This window comes from Lampris incognitus, chromosome 14 (assembly GCF_029633865.1).
Source record: "Lampris incognitus isolate fLamInc1 chromosome 14, fLamInc1.hap2, whole genome shotgun sequence".
Lineage (NCBI taxonomy): Eukaryota > Metazoa > Chordata > Actinopteri > Lampriformes > Lampridae > Lampris > Lampris incognitus.
In genome coordinates this window covers 10,962,889-10,983,105 of record NC_079224.1, presented here as the reverse complement: position 1 = coordinate 10,983,105, position 20,217 = coordinate 10,962,889, and the positions used below count along the sequence as shown (strand labels likewise).

Here is a 20,217-nt window from a genome sequence, read left to right as displayed (position 1 = left end):
TAATAAATCAGTCAATCAGGGGCCTTTTATATAGCGCTTTTCTAGCTGCAACAGCCACTCAAAGCGCTTTATAATTAATTAATTCACACACACACACACGCACACGCACGCGCGCGCACACACACACACCGATGGCATGTCAACAATGCAAGGTATGCAAGGTATCAACTGCTCATTGGGGAATAAATCTGATTCTGATGTGTTATATATTAATATATATCATCAAACTCAGAATCAGGTTTATTGGCCATGTAGGTTGGCCCATACATGGAATCTGACTCTGGCTTCGTGTCTCTCAGTGCACTTGATATAGAATAACAACACTGCAACACAACAATCTAGATATATACACAAGGATTGACTTATTCAGGTGAAATAAAAGGTGATATGGTGCAGAGGATATATCAGAGATGCTGAAATACATTTTAGCAGGTTACTTACATACATGCCTGAGGTAGCTGTACATGACATGTGTGTGTGTGTGTGTGTGTGTGTGGAGTCATTTGCAGTGCGGCAGTGAAGTGTTTAGATCTTATTAACTTGCAAACAACTCGTATGTTAACCATGGTTTTCATGAATGTAAACTGCCTTTTTTCTTTGTCCTTATCCGTTCTTCCCAGGCCTGCAGAGGTCCCCGAGTTTTAACTGTGCTTGATTATTCACACAGCCTGTGCTTCCGTGTTTGGCAGAGTGCTTGAGAGTAACGAGAAACTCATTAAACCCTTTTGTTCAGCAACCACTTTAACGTGACACAATTATGTGTTTATACCTTTAAAAAAATGAAATGAGAACACAGAAATCAGCACTTTTCATTTTCTATACATAATTTATTACAGCTAATAACAGCTTTTTTCAGGTAGCAGAGGTATGATGTAATAAAATGTTCATAAAGGCATCACTGTTCTATTTTACATTTTTTTTATTGTTATTATTGTTGTTATTTTGGCATTTTCCACCTTTATTTGATCGCAATAGTAGAGAGAGAGGGCGACATGCAGCAAAGGACACGGGTCGGATTCGAACCCAGGCCACTGTGATAAGGACTCAGCCTTATACGTTCCTACCGCGCTCTACCAGGTGAGCCACCGGGGTGCGCCCCCCCCTATTTTACATTGCTTTGATCAGTTACAGTCTTCTTACAAGCACCACCCTTTTTATTGAATAGGACACTGAAAAGCTGAAGGCAGGAGGATGATGGAAGTAAGGCAACCAACAGTTTCTACACTATCCTGAGTTGTGTTGATCATGTGTCATTCCCATGGAGAAAAAAAAAAACACAAGGACGGACAACAGTTCCATGACAGGTCTTAGCATGTCTTCATTTCTTGTATTTCCCCAGGTGTTCGCGGGCAATGATCAGCCTCTGGATCTGAGCAGTGCCCTCGTAGATCTACAAAAGCAGGGAAAGATTTCAAAACGACAAAAACGGCTTTCAAATATTTTTGCTCGCATCTCTTTTAAAATTCGGCGCAGCGCTGAGATGTACACTGAATTGTCCCTGCCACGTACCTGGTAGATTTTAGCGTCTCTCATCAGTTTCTCCACTGGGTAATCGCTGTTGAAGCCGTTTCCTCCGAATATTTGAACGGCGTCGCTCGCAACCTGGTTGGCGATGTCGCCAGCAAAGGCCTTGGCTATGGACGCATAATAGGTGTTCCTGTGGCCTTGGTCAACCTCCCAGGCAGACCGCTGGTAGCCCATCCTGGCCAGCTCCACCTTCATGGCCATCTCAGCCAGCAGGAAAGACACTGCCTGGTGCTGTTGAGCAATACAGAGAGATGCAGAGACCCGTTAACCTTTCATTTTCGTAAGGGAGCAAGTCACAGGGTAAATCTTTCTTCACAACACCACTTTTGGCCACAAAACATACTGGTAAAAAGTGTTACATCTAAATACACTGAAAAAGACGGTCAGTGAGAAGGGACAATATATTGAAAACCTTTTAGCCCAACAGAAAAATGTTGGGTTTTACTCAAATTTTCTTCCGTTTGTAGGCTGACAACGTTAACTGTGTAATGGAATGTGTAATTGCCGTGTCTAACTTCTCGTTGAACCTTGACCTCTGCCGCTCGCTCGGCATTTTGAATAAAACAGTGACAGAAATGCTCAGCCGGCCTTGCTCGTGTTTTTGAATCCGGGAGCCGGGTTGACTGACCTTAGTTCAGCAGGCCCCGCTCATATTAACTAGTCATATCATGCTTCAAAAAGCAGAAACACAGAAATATTACACCCTGCCTCTTAACCAACTCTAAAAGCGGCGTCGTTTCTGGTGGTTTTACAAAAGGACACCAGCTCAGAAATCAAGATTCAAGGTTTAATTTATCAGGGGCGTCCAGGTGGCGTGGCGGGTCTATTCCGTTGCCTACCAACATGAGGATCGCCGGTTCGAATCCCCGTGTTACCTCCGGCTCGGTTGGGCAGGTCACCTGTTCGGGGGGGCAAATAGCGTGATCCTACCACGCGCTACGTCCCCCTGGTGAAACTCCTCACTGTCAGGTGAAAAGAAGCGGCTGGCGACGCCACATGTATCAGAGGAGGCATGTGGTAGTCTGCAGCTCTTCCCGGATCGGCAGAGGGGGTGGAGCAGCGACCGGGACGGCTCGGAAGAGCGGGGTGATTGGCCAGTTACAATTGGGGAGAAAAAGGGGGGGAAAAAAAATCCAAAAAAAAAAGAAGATTTAATTTATTGTCATTTCATTATGTACCCGCATACATAAATAAAAAGGAAATGCCCTAAAATCGATACCACTAAAAACAGAGAGAGAGAAAAAAAAATCACAAACAGTTAACGACACCGTCCGTTCAAGTGCCATTTCAGTTCAATGTTGACAGGTGGTGTCCGTCAACGAGTGACCAGCACTGTTTTGGGGGGGGGGGGGTAGAGGGTAGGTGGGGGGTGCTCCTTTAAAGGCCTATTGCTTGTTTACATTGCACGGTTCAGTATGGAGAAGTCTGTCATCGTGGCGTCATGTGACCCACCTCAGCGATGAGCCTGCCGAAGGTCTTCCGCTCCATTGCGTAATTGGTGGCTTCGTCGAGGGCCCTCTGTGCCAAGCCCGTTGCCCCTGCCGCCACCTGCGTCACAGTAACGAACACCACAAGCACACAATAATATCTGATTCAAGCACACACAGGGCTGGACACCGAATAACCATGTAGTACAACGTCTTTTTGTGGCTTCAATTTTGACTTTTCTAGACAACAATAATCGGGTCTTCAGACGGGATCTGAGATTTTCTACAGTCAAGTGGCAGGTTTACTGTGTGTGTGTGTGCACACTACACAGGTTTGGTTGAGTGTCAGCAGATAATATTGTGAGAAATGGCATACAAAATGTTGCACAGGAAAAAAGGCCAAGGCTGACATCTGAAAAGTTTATGTCAGGATCCATTCTCGCTGACGCCGAGGCAACTTAACTGGCACCTGTACTGCAAAATTTCCACTGAGCACATTAAGTGCAATATGCCTGCATGTTGCAGCTTTATGGATATGTAAACATGGAAAGTAATAGTAGTAGTAGTAGAAGATTAAGTGCAACATGCTTCAATTGCAAACTAGTGACTCACTGGTGGCCTGGTCTTGTCAAAGGCCCCCATGGCAATCTTGAAGCCAGCCCCCTCTCCAAGGAGGACATTCTCTTTGGGTATCCGGACATCCTCAAATGTGATGCCCCTGGTGTCTGAGCACCTCTGGCCCATGTTCATTTCCTACAGGGACAGACACACAGAAAGTAAGAGCACGTCAATTCATGTAGGACAACACTTATCAATAAGTAGAAAGAGGATGGTCGCGTATTCAGCTGGGTTGAGGGACGGCTCTGTGTATATTTTTGATTCTTTCAAAAATTCACACATGAATAACACTGACGGACAAAAATAGAAGATAAAACTAGAAGATGTACAAAAAAAAAGATAATAAAACTAGAAGATTGCACTCGGTAGAGTGCAGATCCATGCCAGGCGTATCTCCCCTTCTCCGGTACTCAGAGAGACAAACCACCCCTCTTTTCACCCCCCGGGCGAAGGGCGAACACAGAGGCACTGCCGGTGCTCGGATGTAGGAGAAACACCAGCTGAGGGGGGAGCACCCAACTGCAGTGTAAAAACAGGTCTTTCAAAGGTTCTGAATCACCCCAACCACGAGACGTCCTTGATCACAGTCATAACCGAGCACCACAACTAGGATGACAGACCCAGTAGCAGCGGACACACACACACACACACACACACACACACACACACACACACACACACACACACACACACACACACGGTTAGAAAAACTAGTGTGTTTCCTGCCATGCTAAGAGTTTTGCGCAGCGCCCAAGTCAAATGAACAGGAAGTATGGGGAAAAAAAAGTTGTTAATATGCAGCACTCAAGCTAAAAAAAATCTACCTAATAAAACCGTTTTGCCTGTCAGTCTGTGGATGTGCAGCCTCCTGGTCGGACCCTCGCACGAAAGCGACATGAAATGACAGAGATCAGGCTATCATGATTTCAAAGACGGATGTGAATATGTGTCCTGGTTGCTGCACTAGCGCCTCCTCTGGTCGGTCGGGGCGCCTGTTTGGGGGGGAGGGGGAACAGCGTGATCCTCCCACACGCTACGTCCTCCTGGTGAAACTCCTCACTGTCCGGTGAAAAGAAGTGGCTGGTGACTCCACATGTAACAGAGTAGACATGTGGTAGTCTGCAGCCCTCCCCGGATCAGCAGAGGGGGTGGAGCAGCGACCGGGACAGCTCGGAAGAGTGGCGTAATTGGACAATTGGGAGGAAAGGGGGGGGGGGGCTCTTGTCTCGTAGACAAGAGGCTTTTATTTCCCTGATGACAGGTGGTTTAAATATCATAACACAAATGTTCATGATAAAATTAACGAAACCTTTGATTATCTGCCTTGTTTTCCTGCGGGGTGGATGGTCTGTGGGGTGGATGGTCTGTGGGGTGGATGGTCTGTGGGGTGGATGGTCTGCGGGGTGGATGGTCTGCGGGGTGGATGACTGGTCTGTCATTTACAAGGTTTCCTCGATTAATCTCTCAATATTTCTTAGGGCGAACTCTTTGGTGTTCTTTATCGATGTGTTTTTAAGCACAGCATTTCAGATATGCTAAAATGAGGTTTTTAAATGTGGAAAAATTCATGTGGAGTGTCAGATTCCCTCTGTCAAAGTCGATCAACTAAAGTATGTGCTGATAAAAACGTTTGATTCCTATCAAACCTTGATTTGAAGTGTCATTACTGAGTGTTAAGGGGAGCGTGCATTGTACGGCAGAACTGATAGCTGCTGCCGAATAATGCACCCCCTATCGTTTCAGCTTGGGTCACTATTAGATGTATGAAATTCACACTGCCGAGCCAAAACGGCCCCAAATATGTGGTGGTAAAACCATCCGACTCATAGATCTCCAGAAATCAAGTTACAGTGTGGCTGCATTATTTGCATAACCACTGCACCCACCGTGCCGCCCCATGAAGACATTAGCTTCTTAAATACAAAACCGGTTAGTTTGGAATCACCTTTGAAGAAACAGCTCGACCGGCTCTTACCTTCCTACCCACTTGAATTCCTGGAGTGTCCGCATCAACAATGAAGCCAGTGAACGCTTTGCTGGCTGGGCATTTAGGATCTGGGTCACTACGGGTAAGGAGAAAATACCTGAAAAAGGAACAGAGAAAAAATAAAGTTACCCTTCAAAAAGACCAGACAGAGGCCGACATCCACCCCCTGGCTACACACAGGAACACATGTGGTTGCTGGTGTCAGCACACGGCGGCGGCGGCGGCGGCTTTATGTTTGCGTGCAGGAATTTTGTCACAGCGTACCAGTTGGCTTTGCCGCCGTTGGTGATCCACATCTTCTGTCCGTTAACGACGTACTCATCCCCCGTCCGCACAGCGCGCGTCTTGATGCCCGCCACATCAGAGCCTGCCCCGGGCTCGGTCACACAGTACGCCTGCCGGAACACACAACACTTCAGTTACGTAAAGTCACCTTGTCTAGCGCACAATCCTTTCAGAAAGGCGGGATATTTTCCTCTTGATGACAGTGTGATGCCCAATAACACTACTGCTTTTTGTAAGAAATCCGCTGCCTCAAGCTCCATCTTGAGTTGTTGATGCAACAGTTCCTGGCGTCCGGGTGACGTAGCGGTCTATTCCGTTGCCAACCAACACGGGGATCGCCGGTTCAAATCCATCTCCGGCTTGGCCGGGCGTCCCTACAGACACAATTGGCCGTGTCTGCGGGTGGGAAGCCGGATGTGGGTATGTGTCCTGGTCGCTGCACTAGTGCCTCCTCTGGCCGGCCGGGGCACCTGTTCAAGGGAGGGGGGGACTGGGGGGAATGGCGTGATCCTCCCACATGCTACATCCCCGGGGAAACTCCTCACTGTCAGGTGAAAAGAAGTGGCTGGCGACTCCACATGTATCAGAGGAGGCATGTGGTAGTCTGCAGCCCTCCCTGGATCAGCAGAGGGGGTGGAGCAGCGACCGGGATGGCTCGGAAGAGTGGGCTAATTGGCCAAGTACAACTGGGGAGGGGAAAAAAAGAAAAGTAAAAATTACAGCCCCACTACAGGGAATGCAAGACAGCAGAGATGGGGTTTGAGAAGGAATTTTTAATTATAACCCCCCCCAAAAAGGAGAGCCATTAACATCACATCATGTCTTTGTGGTAAAGAGGGCCGTGTTTTTCATGCAACGGTCAGATGGCAAGGGAGAGTCAGGGGTGGTACAACTGGTCAATGAGGCTACCTAATGCCCAATATGTATGTATGTAGTATGTGTGTGTGTGTGTGTGTTAAGACTGTGTGCTGGACAGATACTTACAGACACTGATATAGGAGAATTATTCATAGACCTTCCCTGAATAGGGACCGTGGTGTGAAAACTGAATTACAGTGTTTGGTTGACCTCCCCCACCAGCCTACGACTTACCACGCTGCTCCTCCTCTGGACAAGTGAGCGTTGTGGAAAGCGCTCCACTCCGGCAAGAACAAAACCAGGTATGGTGTGTTTTCCGAAGCGGTGGGTTTTTTCTTCACCACTGTGGCTGTTCCTCCTTAACTTCCATGTCAACAATGTGGGCGTTTGAAAGAAGCAAAACACCGTGAACACACCCTGATGTGCTACCGCAGGAAGTACTTACACACATAAGTGGCTCCTCAGTCATTCTTCCCAAGTACTTCTTCTTCTGTGCCTCGTTGCCAGCAAGGATTACAGGCATTTGCTGCATGGAAAAGACAAAAAAAGAAAATTCCTGATAAAAAATGGCACTACAACCAAGTGATACACATTAATAATACACAACCAAGACTTTCTTACACTCAACACTGCATGATGTCCTTGTGTGTTTTCTCCTATGTGAGCGGCCAACCAAGTCAAACTCCTTGTATCAACAACACCAGACTTGCAAACAAGATATCAAGCCTCCATGTCTTCTACACACCCAACTCTACAACCTTTATTGTAGATATTCAGTAAGTGAATATCTACTTCCAATTAGCTTTTCATTAAAAGGAGGTTATCCTGGGCGTCCGGGTAGTGCAGGGTCTATTCCGTTGCCTACCAACACGGGGATCGCTGGTTCGAATCCCCGTGTTACCTCCGGCTTGGTCGGGCGTCCCTACAGACACAATTGGCCGTGTCTGCGGGTGGGAAGCCAGATGTGGGTATGTGTCCTGGTCGCTGCACTAGCGCCTCCTCTGGTCGGTCGGGGCGCCTGTTCGGGGGTGGGTGGAACTGGGGGGGAATAGCGTGATCCTCCCACGCGCTACGTCCCCCTGGTGAAACTCCTCGCCGTCAGGTGAAAAGAAGCGGCTGGTGACTCCGCATGTATCGGAGGAGGCATGTGGTAGTCTGCAGCCCTCCCCAACTTGGCAGAGGGGTGGAGCAATGACCAGAATGAAAGAGTTGGGTAATTGGCTGGATACAATTGGGGAGAAAAAGGGGGCAAAAATCCATAATATATAATTAATTGGATTCTCTTATTACAGGAGTGTTTAAGAAGCTAGCAAAAGGCAATATAATGACCTTATAGTGCATTACTGAGATGCCTCAAAGTATTCATCCCCACTGATAACCTGTTTTTCTCTGTTGCAGTCAAACTAATGCTGAAATGACTTTTTTAATTCCCACAGAAGTAATTAGAATTAGTTGAGAATTAGTCAAGATCAAAATATTTGGTCGGTTTCAAAAAAGTTATGTAAAAAATAAAAATCCTGAAAATTACTTAAGTATTTCTCCTCTTTGTATAAGCAACTCTATTACAGGCCAGGTCAATCCCGTTTTCCTCAGAGGTCACACTCTATACTTTAACAAGTTCCAACTATGTACATTTCAACTCCATCCATGTTTCAATGCACAATAAATATCACCAACTTTGTGCGGTGTCACAAGTGAAACAACTGTTCAGATCAGGCCTGCTGTGATGCCCTCAGGTGTTGAAATTGTACAGTTGTAGGAAAAAAGCTGGCGAATGTTATAAAACGCTAGATGGCTTTGAACCTTCCCAGAAGCCCTGTAAAGTTCAGTGGAAAAAGGGTTCAACCCCGGCACTATCACGGTCGGGCTGTCCCATCAAACTGCACAGTCGGACAAAAATTGGGCAATTTGCAGAAGTGACCAAGAGACCAGCACCAACGCTAGCAGAGTTCAGCTGGGGACATTCTGACCTACTCGAATGAACTGCACAACCACTCCAGTGTTTGACGCAACTGAACTAAACATGACAAGAGTGACAGCGGCCTTAAATCCTCAGTAACCACATTGATCCAACGGGTGTGGCTGCGTTTTCATGCAACTCTGCCTCACTGAGGGCTGTTTTCAGTACACCTACCTGGTTAAATCAGACTTCTGTGTGAATCTGAACAAGTTAAACTTACACCAAGAGAGTTGGCTTCAATGGCAGTCTGGACTCCAGTGCAGCCATAGGCCAACTCCTCGGTGATGAGACAGGCATCGAAAATTGACAGGCCCATTCCACCTGAAAGCAAAGCAACCAGGGTGATACTATGCGCCATCATGAACTTTGCAAATTTAAGTTAAAAAAAAGACCATTTGAAGTAGCTGGGAGCAAGGTAATAACCTACCACAGTCCTCTGTGATGTGAGAGTTCATCAGACCGAGCTCCCATGCTCTCTTAATGACGGGGAAAGGATACTGTAAAAGAGGATTAAAACCTGGTAAGTAAAAACACAATTTCAACAGTAATATGTCTAATAAACCAGTGATTCTCAATCTGGTCCTTGGGGACCCCCAGTATGACTCATTTTATATTCTGCCGGGTAGTTAATTATATTCATCCGCCATATATAAATCCTCCTCTCACCCTTTTTCGGGTGGTGTGTGCCTTCCTCAAGCTCAGGTTCTTTACCAGAGGCCTGGGACTTTGAATCACAATACTTTATTTGTCCCCAAGGAGAAATTTAGTTCTATTACAGACACTCGCGCTCTAATAACTAAAAACTAACAAGATACAAGATAAGAAAATAGAAACAGAAACAAACAGAAATAGAAGATAAATAAGACATAGAAAAAGAACAAAATTCTGCACAATATTCTAGGATCTGCACAATAGCTTAGTTGTTCCTAGGACTGCACTCTTCTGGACAGAGACCTCAGATGCTGTTCCTGGAATCTCCTGGAGCCACTCTCCCAGTTTGGGGGTCACAGCCCCTAGTGTGCCTATTACCACTGGGCCTACCGTGGATTTGACCTTCCACATGCGATCTAGTTCTTCCCTCAGCTTCTCATGCTCTTTCTTCCTGATGTTGCCATCGCTCGGGATTGCTACATTGATCACTATTGCCGTCTTCTGTTCCTTGTTGACCACCACAATGTCTGGTTGGTTAGCCAGCACCTGCCTGTCAGTCTGGAACTTGGAAGTCCCACAGCATCTTAGCTCTGCCGTTCTCAACCACCTTTGGTGGTGTCTCCCATTTGGACTTGGGACTTCCAGTCTGTATTCAGTACAGATATTCCTGTACACATAAAATCCAGTGATTCAAGTAGTTTTTTCAATTAGACAGTACAAGCCTGTCTCATGCTATGTGTAATCGTCAGCTGTCATTAGAGCTAAACAGCAAAGACCATAACATATATATAACTGTCTCGCCATGCACATCACGTGCACAACATGCAATGGGGAAGGGCAAAGTACCTACATTCATGACATTCAATGGGGAAGGTGCCCCCTTCCCCTTCCCCATTGGACGTTGTGCACGTGATGTGCACGTCGAGACAGTTATATATACGTTAAGTTCTTTGCCGTTTAGCTCTGACAGCTGATGATTGCACATAGCATGAAACAGGCTTGTACTGTCTAATTAAAAATTACTTGAATCACAGGATTATTTTTGCTCCTTGATTGTTGAGCATTTTCCCTACAATTGAAGGTTTAATTTATATATATATATATATATATATATATATATATATATATATATATATATATATATATATATATATATACATACACACACACACACACACACACACACACCTGCTGTTTATAAATATGCGGATCATTAATCAGATTTCCATACCGGATTGGTCGAGGTCCGGCTTACCAATGACCGCCACCGATACTGTTGGCCAGCAGGGTGCCGGTGGAAACTATGTTACTGTTTGGCGGAGGAAGAGAGGGGGAAGGCATGTCCAGAGGCAGCAGGAAGAGAGGAAGGGTAGGAGTGTGGAGGTGAGAGTCGGAAATTTGAATGTTGGCACTATGACTGGTAAAGGGAGAGAGTTGGCTGATATGATGGAGAGGAGAAAGGTAGGTATACTGTGTGTGCAAGAGACCAGGTGGAAGGGGAGTAAAGCCATCGGAGGTGGGTTCAAAATCTTCTACCATGGTGTGGATGGGAGGAGAAATGGGGTACGGGTAATCCTGAAGGAAGAGTATGTCTAGAGTGTGTTGGAGGTGAAGAGAGTGTCAGACAGAGTGATGAGTATGAAGCTGGAAATTGAAGGTGTGATGATGCATATTGTCAGAGCACATGCCCTGCAAGTTGGGTGTGAGATGGAAGAGAAACAATTCTGGAGTGAGTTGGATGAAGTGGAGAGTGTATCCAAGGAGAAGAGAGTGGTAATTAGTGCAGACTTGAATGGGCATGTTGGTGAAGGGAACAGAGGTGATGGGCAGGTGATGGGTAGGTATGGTGTCAAGGAGAGGAATGTGGAAGGACAGATGGTGGTGGATTCTGCGAAAAGGATGGAAATGGCTGTGGAGAATACATATGGTGGTCTTGCCCGCTTCAACATCGAACCTCTCTGCCGCAACACTGATAATGATGGTTGTCATCATCATCAGAAGCCATCTGGGGCGTCTGGGTAGCGTAGCGGCCTATTCCATTGTCTACCAACACGGGGACTGGCAGTTCGAATCCTCGTGTTACCTTCGGCTTGGTCAGGTGTCCCTACAGACACAATTGGACGCGTCTGCGGGTGGGAAGTCGGATGTGGCTATGTGTCCTGGTCTCTGCACTAGTGCCTCCTCTGATCGGTCCGGGCGCCTGTTCTGGGGGGAACAGCGTGATCCTCCCATGCACTACATCCCCCTGGCAAAACTCCTCAGTGTCAAGTGAAAAGAAGCAGCTGGTGACTCCACATGTATCGGGAGGAGGCATGTGGTAGTCTGCAGCCCTCCCCGGATGGGCACAGGGGGTGGAGCAGAGATCAGGATGGCTCAGAAGAGTGGGGTAATTTCTGCATCTCCCTTTGCAGTTGATTTGATGACTCTAGCCATGTCCGCATCAAACTGGCACCACTCTCTGTGCTGGCTTGCTGGGGCCACTTGATCAGACACTGCTGAACAACTTTGCTGGGAGCCAGACAGCTTAGCATTTGGATGTTCTGAGATCTGTGCGGTGTCTCCGGGCCAGGCTCCTCCTGCGTCTCACCAGGAGCGGATCCTTTGTGCTGCGCTGCTGCTTAATTTAATGCTAAGCATTAAATTCGGGCCTGATGGATTTTAAAGCCATGCTCATTCTTGCAGACCTTGCCGCAAGTGCATCTTCAAGTTGTCGTCGTCCATTTGCCAAGGTCGTCATCGTTAGGTCTGTCCTATTTGGGTGCTCATTCTCCCCCCCCCCTCTTGGGCTCCACTGGGGGGTCTATCTCTGTGTGTCTGTTTGTAGGTTTGGTGGGTTCGTCCTCGCAGAGGATGTAGGTTGGGCTGCAACCCCTTCCTGACTCAGTTGCCATCTTTCCAAGCCATCAAGTTTCTCTGCAGTTGTTACCAATCTGTTCTTGGTGGTCACCCAGCCTATTTCTGGGTGTCACTGGCTGAACCAGTTTGGATGATTCAAAGATACAGGATGCACTTGGACACATTATCAGTGAGGTCCACTGGTGTTTCTGGTCTTTCAACATCATACATCCTCACTCAGGCGACCCAGCCAGGGTTAATCAGGCCCTGGCGTGTGTCCCAGCAGCATTGGCCCACAGATCACTCCTCCTGATCCAAAACCATCTGGAGGCCCTCTCTGCAGCCTCCATGGTAGACTTGATGGCTTTCCTTTTTGCAGCCCCAGTGATGCCAAGTAGAGTATAGACCCTGCACAGTGAGCAGCCAGCAAAGCCTCTAAACCCCACTTCAATGGGCTCACAATGGGCCTTCCAGACTCTCTTCTGGCACTCATCCACCAGCTCCTGGTACTTGGACCGCTTCCATTCATTTGCCTCTTTCCATCTGGTCCTCCCAGTGAAATGTCAGCTCTACAAGGAGCACCTGCTTTGAAGAGGCTGATGATAGCACCATGTCTGGCCTCAACGAAGTTGTCATAACGTGATCCGGGAACCTGAGCTGCCCCCTCCCCAGTCCACTCACAGCTCCCAGTCTGACACGGAGGTGAGGAGACCAACTGCTGATCTAGGCTGTGACTGAGGCTGCTTACCAGCCCTGACAAAGGCAACGTTCCTCCGTCCGCGGGCTTGCTTGTTACCGGCCACGGCTTTGGAGATGGCCTCTGCAACTAAAGCAACCTGACAAAGCAGAAAGTGACCAATACCGTATACCTTTATGTAGCCTGTGTGCGTGCAAAGGCTTTGACGGCCCATCTATACTCACATCACCACTTCTGTCGTAGGCAGCTGCAGCTGGAACGATCTCCTCGCGGGCAAACTTCCGAGCCAGTGCCTGGAACTCTTTCTGCTGTTCCGTTAACTCTGTCGACAAAAGCACCAAGTTGATCCACAAGTGTCTCTACTTCAGTATTAAAAAATAACCTCAAGGCTTTCACTTCTTTTTTTTGGGGGGGGGGGGTATAACTCACCAAAACAGTAACCAAGCGATGCTTTCTGGGAACTACCGGCTGCTTTTGCGCTCGCTGCAGCGCCGGAGCTTTGAAGGCGGGCACCGGTCTGCAGACCGGCCCTCAGCAGCTGCAGGGATCGGGTCCACAAAAGACAACGCAGGTTAACCTTTGAGGGACACTGCATGCAGATCCTTACACACAGCCCGCTTTGTACAAGGGATGGCCTAATGCAGTGTTTCTCAACCCAGTCCTCAAGGACCTCCTATCCTGCATGTTGGAACGTGCATGGATAAGAAGACACGCTGGCTGGCGGGTCCGACCCTTTAGTCGAGCGGTTAGCGATGCCTCCTGCGGTGCGGGCGACACAGGTTCGCCTCCCGGCCGCGGCAGTTCCTGTGGCTGCGTTGTCCCCCGAATTCGCTACATTGGTGTCAGAAGTGGGATGGAGCGACCGTAAGGCCATCGGAAGCGTAGGCGCCCTGAGGCGTGAAGGAGCTGAAATGCTTAAGCGCGGGGACGCACTTCCCGAAGGAGGAGGGTAGTGTAACGTGGATGGATAAGAAGACCCGCTGGCCGCCGGCTCGCGGGCCTGACCCTTCAGTCGAGCGGTTAGTGATGCCTCCCGCGGTGCGGGCGACACGGGTTCGCTTCCCGGCCGCGGCAGTTCCTGTGGCTACGTTGTCCCCCCGAATTCGCTACAATATATTCTTTGCAACCCCGAATAGGTACCCGTTTGTAGTTATTCAACCAATCAGCAAAGAATTTTGTCAGCTGTTGCGCACCTTGCATAATTAAGCGCTGCGAGATGATTGGTCGAGTAGGGCCACCTATGCAGGGTTACAATGAAAATCTGCAGGATAGGGGTTCCTCGAGGACTGGCTTGAGAAACACTGGCCCTAACGCATTGTGACAAAGTGCTGCTGATTTCTGACGTCACATTACAGCCCCCGCCCCCCCTCCCTCCCGGTATGCTTGTCAGTCGTTAACGCTATCTCGCATTCCTCCAGATAGCGAAACTTGGCTAGCCTGGGAACCGGACGGTTCGCGGAGCTAGAAACTTAGCTAGCGACTCGTCCTTCCTCTAAACTTCCCAGTTGAGAGGCGAGGTGACGAACACTTGAGATCAAGAAAAACGCCGCCGGATAACAGCGGCGGCGGCGCCTCGTATTGCTTTCTCAACGACACGTTAGCCTGTGACGTCCACGGCGCAGCTCTCTCGCTAACGGTAGCAAAAGGTACGTGTACGGCAGCGTCCTGCCCACAAAACAAGCATGGACCACAAGGTGAAGGTTAATGAACGCGCAGTAGAAATACGGCGGTAAAAATCACTAAGTCGAGAGTTACCTTGTTAAAGAGCATTGTTGTGACTCGCCAGGGAGGACGAACGCTATCGCGGAACTGGTGGACGGACCGCCCCCCCCCTCCGCTTTACCAAGTAGATTTTTAGCCAATCACAACGCCGAGTTCGATCACGTGGTTTCCGCGCAACCCCGTAAACTGACTTTTGCCCTACTTTCTTGCTTAACCTCGACGCGCGGCGACATACTGGACGCCCCGTTGACGTCACTAATAATTTAAGAATTCACAACGCATACCAGTGCACTTGATCCATAGGAAAATATCACACTTTTAAAGTGAACACAATATGAAAATGTCCCACGGGACCACGTTTTTCGTCGTTATATTGAGGCAGTTTTGTTAATCTTGGAGGTGATGGTCAGGTTTTGTTTACAGTGTTTCTCAACCCAGTCCTCAAGGACCCCCTATCCTGCATATTTTCTTTGCAACCCTGAATAGGTACCTGTTTGTAGTTATTCAACCAATCAGCAATGAATTTTGTCAGACGTTGCACACCTTGCATAATTAAGCGCTGCGAGATGATTGGTCGAGTAAGTACAAGCAGGGCTTCCTATGCAGGGTTACAATGAAAATCTGCAGGATAGGGGTTCCTTGAGGACTGGGTTGAGAAACACTATATCAGGATAGCTTGCTATTAAAACAGATGAAAGATTAAATCGTTAAGTGGCTTTTCTGTCCACTTCCAAGAACTTAAACAACCGTTACTCGTTTCATAATGTCGTGTCAGTGTTCACATAACGAACAAATTACTCTTGGCATTTGTGCATGTAGACGTTTGAATTAACTTTCAGCTGCTCCCGTTAGGGGGCGCCACAGCGGATCATCAGTCTCCAGCTCTTCCTGTTCTCTGCAGCTTCCTGTCACAACAGCCCCCTGTATGTCCTCCCTCACCACATCCATAAACCTCCTCTTTGGCCTTCGTTTCCTCTTCCGTGGCAGCTCCGGTCAGCATCCTTCTCCCAATACACCCAGCATCTCCCCTCCACACATGTCCCAAGTCCTTCGTTAGTGACCATACTTTATATTGTGTATTCCCTTATATGTACAATTACCTTTCATGTTACACAATGGCAAGGTATTTATCAAAAACACAGCCCAGGATACACCTTGACAGTAAGTGCAGTGATGCGCAATATTTGTAAAATAGGGTATTTACAGGCACACTAGTACTAGTAACATCTTTTTGTAGCAAACTCAATTGATTTACTGTTGATAATGTATCAAGAAATGTATTTATCAGTTTATGGATTTAATTGATAAATCCATAGGTGTACTGTTCTTACTTGAATAAAATGGACAGGCTTACATAGTTTTAGTACTACCACAAAACACCAGGCATCAATGTTAAAGCTGCCCTTTATTCCAAGCCTTCACAAGGCAGGAGTCATGTTAAGTCGTTGACAGTGAAACCAAAACAAAGCAATGACACACCGTTTTGGGACGTTTGGATTTTATTGACGTATCAAACAGCTGTATATCTATTTGCCTTTCTTGGCCTTTATCTTCCTCAGATAGAACTCCAGTTCCTTGCCTTCTAGGACATAGCCGTCTGCCCTGCCACACTGGCCAGGTCTGGAGGCAATGCAGGCTGCAGAGAGGGGAAAGGAACATGAATAAGATGAGTTACAGTAAACCCGCCACTAAGGCCTTTCTAGACATTAAGACAACTCTAACAGAAGTAACGTTTAAAGCTGCATTAAGCAATCAATTTGATATTAACTGAATCAAATGACAGCCTGCAATGTGACAGGATTGCCTGTTCGGCTGAATGCATTGAGAATCAACACTATAGTCTACTGTTTTCCTTAACCAGAGACCAGTTTTGCCTTCACTTTCAGCTCATTGCTGACATAACCTGACCTGAAAACAGTGGGTGAAGCTTGCCAAGAGGAGAAGCATTCTCAACTTCTGACCAGCAACGGTGGGGTGTGTGTGTGTGTGTGTCAGGGATTGGCAACATGATCCAGATCGAGAAAGGGCTGGTGTGGGTGCAGGTCTGTGTTCCAACCAAGCAGTTACACATACCAGTCAAGGTCCTTAGCAAAGACAATTGGTTGACTAATAGAATCAGGCGTAACTGCTTGGTTGGAACAAAGACCTGCACCAACACCGGCCCGTTCTGGATCATGTTGCCAATCCCTGGGCCAGATGATGTAAACAATGAGCTGAAAGAGATGGCAAAGCTATGTATGGCTAAGGAAACCATATGAGAAGTCAGTCTTTCTCAGAGTCTACATTGTCACCACTTGCACTCAGTAGCAGAACTGGACAGATATCTTCATTGAAAGACAGATCTTTCCTCTCAGATCAACTATATCTATGGTTAAGGAAAACTGTACACTAATATGTTGATTCTCAACACAATCCTTTCACATTATAGGGAAGTCATCCGATGTCTCAATTTCTTGTTAGACTCTACTTGTAAAATAGAGCAACTGAGGTTAAGGCAGTCTCATTTTAGAGGGCAGGTAGTTGGAAGAATTTTGTTTTTTTCAGAAGTGATGCATCCCCACACAAGATCTTCAATCATGTGCCATGGTGGGCAACGTGTAAGCATTTTTTCCATTCCAACCCAACGGTACACCCAACTGATTTCACCGATTTATCCTCCATGTCTGAAATGGACAAATTAGTGAAATCAGCTGGTCTAGTGTTACCCTGCATTGAAAACATGCTTACATATGGCCCTCTCCAAGGCATATACGAGTATCAATACACTAAATTAAAAGACATTCTAAACTCAAGTCAATGGGGACTAGGATCCAAGTGTTGGTTTCACACATGTATTTCATCCTTCAAAAGTTTCCCACGAAGGGATGACCACAATAGCTACTCAAATTGACTCACCAAGTAGTTTGCCCTGCTGGAACTGCTCCTCCAAGAGGGTGCTGATCTTGCAAGTCTTCTTGCGCTCATCAAATTTCTTCTGGGTCTTCTTTGACCTTTTCTTGTTCAGGACCTCTTCCTCTTCAGGAGTCTACAATGTGAAATGAGTGGAAAACAGGTGTAAATAGCAGGATTTGCAATGCTTGAAAAGTGAGGCAATCCCATTATCTGCCAATAGTCGCCATTTCCCCGATTAAACAAAACAACCGCACAGAAGGTTTACATAGCAGTTCAAAAGTAACATCACTAACATTCAGTAGCAGAAATTGTTAGTTATCTTTATAGAAAGACCATGGTTTTACTTGCCCCCTATCCTTTTTAAAGGTTGCCATTGACTAGAATAGGGCAACCCCCCAACCCCCCCCTTTCCCCCCAGTTGTAGTTGACCAATTACCCCAACTCCTCTAAGCCATCCCGGTTACTGTTCCACCCCCTCTGCCGAGCTTGGGAGGGCTGCAGACTACCACATGCCTCCTCCAATACATGTGGAGTCGCCAGCTGCTTCTTTTCACCTGACAGTGAGGAGTTTCGCCAGGGGGATGTAGCACGTGGGAGGATCAGGCTATTCCCCCTCCCTCCTGAACAGGCGCACCGACCGACTAGAGTGGGCGCTAGTGCAGCGACCAGGACACACACCCACATCCAGCTTCCCACCCGCAGACACGGCCAATTGTGTATGTAGGGACACCCGACCAAGCCGGAGGTAACACAGGGATTTGAACCAGTGATCCCCACGTTGGTAGGCAATGGAATAGACCGCTACGCTAGCCAGACGCCCTGAATAGGGCAAGTATTGACTATTTAAAATGCAGAATGATTGGGGGGGTGGGACATAAAAGTACATACCAGCTTAGCTCCCTTCTTGCGTCCCAGAGGAGTAGCATAGTGAGCCTCATACCACTGCCTGAAAGGAAGGCTGTCAACTAGGACGATGCAGTTCTTCACCAGGGTCTTGGTTCTGACAAGCTCATTGTTGGAGGCATTGTAGACAACATCAATGATCCTAGTCTTGCGTGTGCAACCTGTGAATTAAAGTGTTGGCAAAAGGAATAATTTTACAGCATCCGTTAATCACTAACCAACGAAAGCCTAATTATCTTAATTTTTAGCATTATTCACAATTGGTGCTAGATAAGCAAGGTCAATAAAATGAAATGGAGCAAAAAATCAGTTCCATCCACAGGGAAAGGGAGAAAATAAAAACAAGTTATCACTTCAGCATTGGAATATGAGAAGTCAGTCTTTCTCAGAGTCTACATTGTCACCACTTGCAATCAGTAGCAGAACTGGACAGATATCTTCATTGAAAAGACACAGATCTTTCGTCTGAGATCAATCTATTGCATGACAATAACTATTTAGAATGACTATTGAAGAGAAACTTACACTCAGATCCCCATGAGAAGTTCCCAACATCCAGCCTCAAAGCACGATATTTCTTGTTTCCACCGCGGACTCTCACCGTGTGGATGCGGCGTGGTCCAATCTAATCCAGGAAATATTAAATGGTTAGAGTTAATATTTGGAGGTTAAGATGCATGCAATTTTTTTCTCCTGTGACTGTTAACCAGCACTATTGACTATATACAGTGGCATGTCAGTGTAACTATGACTAGTCCCAACATTGGTAGGTCAAAAATGTAAAACCAAAACGGTCAAACAAAAACCTACCTACGGGTAAAGTTTTCATCACTCACACCACATCTTCTGCAAGCAATTTAATAAAAAAAATAGAAAAACCCTTTCCATCTAAGAATTTTAACACACCTTTGTGTTTGCAGGAGGGCGTCCGAGCTCATACTTCCTCTTCTTGTGATAGGGCTTGCGTTTACCACCGGTTTTGCGGCGTTTATGCCAGTTGTCCCTCGAGATACCTGGGGGTAAGGAAGAAGTTGGGCCAGGGTGTCATTCAGATTGCCAACCAGCGACTTAACTGATGTAAAATAATCATCAACTATGCTTGAGCAATCAGTTCTCCAAGGTGTTTATCGGCCTTATCCAATTGGATTCCGCTTAAAGAACTTCATCACGTCACTCAAGCAACTGTCTCCCAACACTCCTGCACATGGCTAATCAAACGTGGGTTACGGGCTAAAGCTAGGTATCTTGCCGCTTAGCCAATTCGGTAACGCCGAAGCCACCTTGGCACCAACAGAGATGATTTAATACCGACTGTTTTTGACGTCAAGTAAATGATTAATGAGAGGGGATCCTCACAATGTGCCCATGCCCATGCAATAGCTTGACATGAAAGGAACGAGCCGTTTAGCTAACGCTGGCTAATCGGAACAGACACAACTCACTACCGACAAGACCAGAAAATTCTAAACAGCATGTAACTAGAAATCAAAACCAACAACAATTTAACACTCTGCGGGTGGCAAAACGGGAAGGCGAACAATAACATAACAGGCACAAACGGACATAATTTCAAGGCAGCTCATCGGTAGAACGAAGGCCAATGCGAGCGGCCATCTTGGAGCAATACGGAGCAATATCGCCTTAAAAATATATATAATTTCATACAAGAACACACGGGTAAGGAAATCAAATTCAAATGTTTCCCAGTGTATCCAATAATGAGCTTCAATAATGCAAGCAATTACTGGCATATTCGTTAGGTAAAACTGTTGATGGTTAAAGATTCCCTTCTGCCATCATGACGGGAAAAACGTACCCATTCTCAGGCGCCGGCTAGAAAGAGGAACCGCAAGGG

The 20,217-nt window shown here is 47.0% G+C and overlaps 2 protein-coding genes and 3 non-coding genes across 5 annotated transcripts; all 5 read right to left on the bottom strand.

The window, feature by feature from the left end:
• Nucleotides 1-813: 813 nt before the first annotated feature.
• On the bottom strand, nucleotides 814-14,670 carry acadm (acyl-CoA dehydrogenase medium chain). The gene is made up of 12 exons (XM_056292645.1): nucleotides 14,601-14,670; nucleotides 13,275-13,383; nucleotides 13,070-13,167; nucleotides 9,090-9,159; nucleotides 8,883-8,983; nucleotides 7,148-7,228; nucleotides 5,824-5,954; nucleotides 5,548-5,656; nucleotides 3,567-3,707; nucleotides 2,980-3,075; nucleotides 1,510-1,758; nucleotides 814-1,390 (listed from the first exon to the last, which is right to left on the bottom strand). Exons 1-12 carry the CDS (start codon nucleotides 14,613-14,615, stop codon nucleotides 1,319-1,321), a joined length of 1,272 nt encoding a protein of 423 aa, XP_056148620.1. The 5' UTR covers nucleotides 14,616-14,670; the 3' UTR covers nucleotides 814-1,318.
• A 1,378-nt stretch (nucleotides 14,671-16,048) lies between these two features.
• Nucleotides 16,049-20,215, bottom strand: rps8a (ribosomal protein S8a). Its single transcript, XM_056292646.1, has 6 exons — nucleotides 20,179-20,215; nucleotides 19,269-19,375; nucleotides 18,888-18,987; nucleotides 18,348-18,523; nucleotides 17,463-17,592; nucleotides 16,049-16,203 (listed from the first exon to the last, which is right to left on the bottom strand). Exons 1-6 carry the CDS (start codon nucleotides 20,180-20,182, stop codon nucleotides 16,094-16,096), a joined length of 627 nt encoding a protein of 208 aa, XP_056148621.1. The 5' UTR covers nucleotides 20,183-20,215; the 3' UTR covers nucleotides 16,049-16,093.
• LOC130124616 (small nucleolar RNA SNORD38) lies at nucleotides 16,836-16,902 on the bottom strand. Its single transcript, XR_008811383.1, has one exon. It is a non-coding gene; the product is annotated as a small nucleolar RNA SNORD38 (small nucleolar RNA).
• On the bottom strand, nucleotides 18,744-18,810 carry LOC130124615 (small nucleolar RNA SNORD38). The gene has a single exon (XR_008811382.1). It is a non-coding gene; the product is annotated as a small nucleolar RNA SNORD38 (small nucleolar RNA).
• Nucleotides 19,093-19,201, bottom strand: LOC130124617 (small nucleolar RNA SNORD46). Its single transcript, XR_008811384.1, has one exon. It is a non-coding gene; the product is annotated as a small nucleolar RNA SNORD46 (small nucleolar RNA).
• Nucleotides 20,216-20,217: the final 2 nt, after the last annotated feature.

What these genes read in the sequence shown, in the direction of transcription:
- rps8a (XM_056292646.1), bottom strand. An exon ending in CTTCTCATGGGGATCTGAGT is followed by an intron (nt 18,524 to 18,887) that starts GTAAGTTTCTCT and finishes TTTAATTCACAG; the next exon opens with GTTGCACACGCAAGACTAGG. An exon ending in CCAGCAGGGCAAACTACTTG is followed by an intron (nt 16,204 to 17,462) that starts GTGAGTCAATTT and finishes CCCTCTCTGCAG; the next exon opens with CCTGCATTGCCTCCAGACCT.
- acadm (XM_056292645.1), bottom strand. An exon ending in ATCGCTTGGTTACTGTTTTG is followed by an intron (nt 13,168 to 13,274) that starts GTGAGTTATACC and finishes TTTTGTCGACAG; the next exon opens with AGTTAACGGAACAGCAGAAA. An exon ending in CCTACGACAGAAGTGGTGAT is followed by an intron (nt 9,160 to 13,069) that starts GTGAGTATAGAT and finishes CCTCTTTTACAG; the next exon opens with TATCCTTTCCCCGTCATTAA.